The sequence below is a fragment of the Polyergus mexicanus genome, unplaced genomic scaffold, assembly GCF_030449975.1.
Source record: "Polyergus mexicanus isolate NDT 795.1 unplaced genomic scaffold, iyPolMexi1.0 SCAF_9, whole genome shotgun sequence".
NCBI classification, from domain to species: Eukaryota; Metazoa; Arthropoda; class Insecta; order Hymenoptera; family Formicidae; genus Polyergus; species Polyergus mexicanus.
Genome location: NW_027223329.1, coordinates 8424694 through 8428449, shown reverse-complemented (window position 1 = coordinate 8428449; position 3756 = coordinate 8424694). Strand labels below are relative to the sequence as shown.

General features: G+C 27.8%; 1 protein-coding gene across 1 annotated transcript; it reads left to right on the top strand.

The window, feature by feature from the left end:
* Positions 1-610: 610 nt before the first annotated feature.
* LOC138936709 (odorant receptor Or2-like) lies at positions 611-3119 on the top strand (the record flags this gene model as incomplete). The annotated part of the gene is made up of 9 exons (XM_070302323.1): positions 611-799; positions 944-1060; positions 1231-1348; positions 1531-1792; positions 1950-2072; positions 2241-2331; positions 2413-2552; positions 2774-2906; positions 3030-3119. Coding segments are annotated over 9 exons (1227 nt in total), but the record flags the coding sequence as incomplete, so codon positions are not given.
* Between the last annotated feature and the right edge of the window lie 637 nt (positions 3120-3756).

The window sequence follows — 3756 nt, the reverse complement described above, 5'->3', positions numbered from 1 at the left end:
CATAAAGAAAATAATTTCATATGTGTCATATATATGTCATATATATGTGCCAGAATAAAATTTTATTTTTAATTTTAATAATGATAAAAATTAATTAAAATAATGAGTTACCGTCGAATTTTTATGAAGTGATCAGTTTTACTTTAGATTGACAAGTAAATAAAGCTACATTGTACAGCAAGATATTTATGACAAAAAAATGAGAGTACTAGTTAAATATTATAGGAATAATGTACTTTTCTATCACTGAAGAATTGAACCGCACACGCATAATAAGTAGTATCTTCAAACTGTTCGATTAAGACATTGTCGTTTTTTTTAATCACATATGTATTGTACATATATACTTGAAGCCGACGGACTTTTCCAAAAGGGTCAGCTTATCAAAGGCTGTTTATTTGCTGTTACATTACATGTACTTATTATGTGTTACATGTACTAGACATATACTTATTGTAAGTGTATATCAATCATGGAAACTCGTTTTATTGCTATGCGGAATATAATGGGGAAGGAAGGAAGAACGAAAGCGTTATATGAAATATTAATTTATTTTTCGCGACACGCAAGCGCGTAAAAGATTTTCTAAGGGAAGGTATCTATCGAATAATCAAACGTGATTCTAGCGTGGACTCGAAAACATTCCTCAAAAAGTATGAAACATACAAGGGATTATTATTACGATATTAATAGAAGATTTTTATCGATAATCGGTCAGTGGCCTTATCAGAAGCCAAAAGCGAGACTATTCTTTTTGGCTTTGGTATTCACATGTTTGATTAATACTGCCATTACGCAGGTAATGTTAATTATTGACAAGAGAATTTTTTGAATATTTAACATTGAATGTTGTGTTATATTTAATAGATTGTTCGAAGTTTTAAGATATTTCATGCTATTAAAATTTTTATCTTTTTTTATAAATGATAAGTACATTTTTCAGATAGCAAAACTTTTGATGTGCAAAAACGAACAATGTATTTTTGAAGTTTTACCTCCACACTTCTTAATGTGGAATATTCTGGTGAAAGTGTTCACATTTCGTTTTAACAATCAGAAAGTATATTTTATCTCAACATGGTTTTACATATTAACTGCATTTAACTGTATTTAATTTTAAGTCATAGACATGAATTACAAAAAATCTTAATTTGATTTTATTTATATATTTTTATAGCTGTTAAAAACACTGTATCCAAAATATCAAATCTATCAATAATGTGTTTTTAGATTAAAAATCTCACTGATCAGTTATTCGCAAACTGGGATATTTTCGAGACTCAGGAAGAACGTGAGATTATGAAAAAGTATGCCGAGAATGGCAGGCGATACGTGTTGATATATTCCTGCAAGTACCTCTCCTGTTTTTATTTAAGAAATTTTGTAAAGAGATAACGCGGAGAAACATTCAACTGGCTCTTATTATAATAAGAATGTATATAATAAAAACGTATTAAACATTTATATAAATATAAACATTTACGAGATGTAGCAGATGTCAGCTTTTTACGAAATTGATTTTTATTGTAGCATACTTGTATGTAACTGCTATATCATATACAATAACTTCTCTTTGGCCATGTATCATGGATGCGATCATTCCTCTAAATACTTCACGTCCAATAATGTTAATATGGGAAGCATACTATTTCGTTGACGAAGAAAAATATTATTACTACATTCTTTGCGATATGCTAATTATCTTTATGATATGTCTGACGGGATTAATCGCACATGATTGTATGTTTTTTACTTACATCAATCACGTTTGCGGTCTTTTCGCGGTGGTTGGGTATTATATTATTTATATTTTGCAAACAATGTTATATATCTTATATTTAGATGATAAATAAGATTTTATAATAATATTTCTTTTTACGTTCACTTACAAGACAAAATGACAAATTTTTCAAATTTTATAGCGATTCATGTTTCCTGGATATTTGCAGATTTAGATTCGAACATATGACATATAAATGTGATATCGCGAGCAGAAATCTGATTGATTGTCTAGACAATGCATATCACAGACAATTTGTATTTTCAATTCATGTTCATCGAAAAGCTTTGCAGTGAGTTTGTAACGATATCGTGATGATATCGTGTAAATTCATTTTTTTCATTAATTTTATTAATTTTTTATTAATTTTAAAATCATTTAATAAACAATCCTTAATACTCACGACAGATCGTGATGAAATTTACAAATTTTATTCATCTATTTTATTCTTATTACATAGATTTGCGAAACTCATTGAAAGTGTATTTTCGATATCATTTGCTATACAACTTGCAATAGTTACGGTCGCTGTTAGCATTAGTTTATTGCAAGTAAGTTATTTGCAATTAGATTCATATATGAGAATCTTAGAAAATATAATGCAGGTTTAAAAATACATGTATTTACTTAAGGTCTCGATTCAGTTGCATCATAATATAGTGGAAGCGACAAGATATTTTCTCTTCGTTGTTGCTCAATTATTCTACTTGTTCTGCTTCAGTCTTCAAGGACAAAAACTGATGGACTACAGTCTCGACATTCGTGACAAGATGTAAGTTAATATTAAAGTTGCAAATCGCTTTGATCGATGTAAGAAATTTTTTTCGTATAAAAATATTTTTTCCTGAAGTCAATCTCTTCTTGTGGTTACCACTACATTGTTATATTTATTACGTTTACATTGTGTATATTAAAAGTTTTTTCTTATTTCTTATTTTATTATGCAAGACTACCGGATAATTTTCGAATAACCGTCGTACATTAATTTTATAGTTACAATAGTGCGTGGTATGAATTACCGGTCAAGAGACAAAAAATGTTCTTAATCGTGATGAGAAGAGGCATCGAAGCCAGTACTGTGACTGCCTGCCAGATATATGTATATTCTTTGCAAAATTTCACAACGGTAAAACATTTATCGTAATATATGATAGATATTACAATATTATAAAGATATAAACATAGATACTCTACCCATATAACATATTTTATAGTCAGACAAATGTAAGATTGTTAATTTTCTTAACAGATCCTGCAAACCGCAATGTCATATTTTACGGTGCTAGCGTCCTTCAATGAATGAATCAATAGTGATTATAATATATGTAGTGAATTAATGAAAAACTGAATATGAATATATTGGAAATTATTAAAAAATAATAATATATTAATATTTTATATTGTTTAAAGGAAGACATTTTATGAAAGCAATAAAGTTTTATTTTGTTAACAATATTATTACATATCCATCCGTTAAAATATACATACTATTAAAATATACATGTTATTAAAATATATATGTTTTAATATGAACGCGTGAATGAGTTCAAAGAGAAAAGAGTGTCTTTGTTGTAATAATACGTGTTTAATTCACTATTGCTGTTTTAGATAAAAGTAAGTTGAGTTATAATTATAACGAATATGGGATAGAACGATTTGTCTTTTTATCTCAGATAAAAGAATAAGGAAACACTAGTCTATTAAAAATATTAATACCAGAGTGCAAGATAATAATTCAGTTTTGGCATGAAATCACGTATGTGCGATCTACATGTTATCAAATGCGATTGAAAGATGTGAAAAGAAGATATATATATATATATATATATATATATATATATATATAGAGAGAGAGAGAGAGAGAGAGAGAGAGATTTATAAATTAAGTTGCATATAATTTTCCATGGAAAAACTTGTAAAACAGGTTAGTTGGTTTTCTATAATCAATTGAATGATGAACACAAGCGCATTTTCGA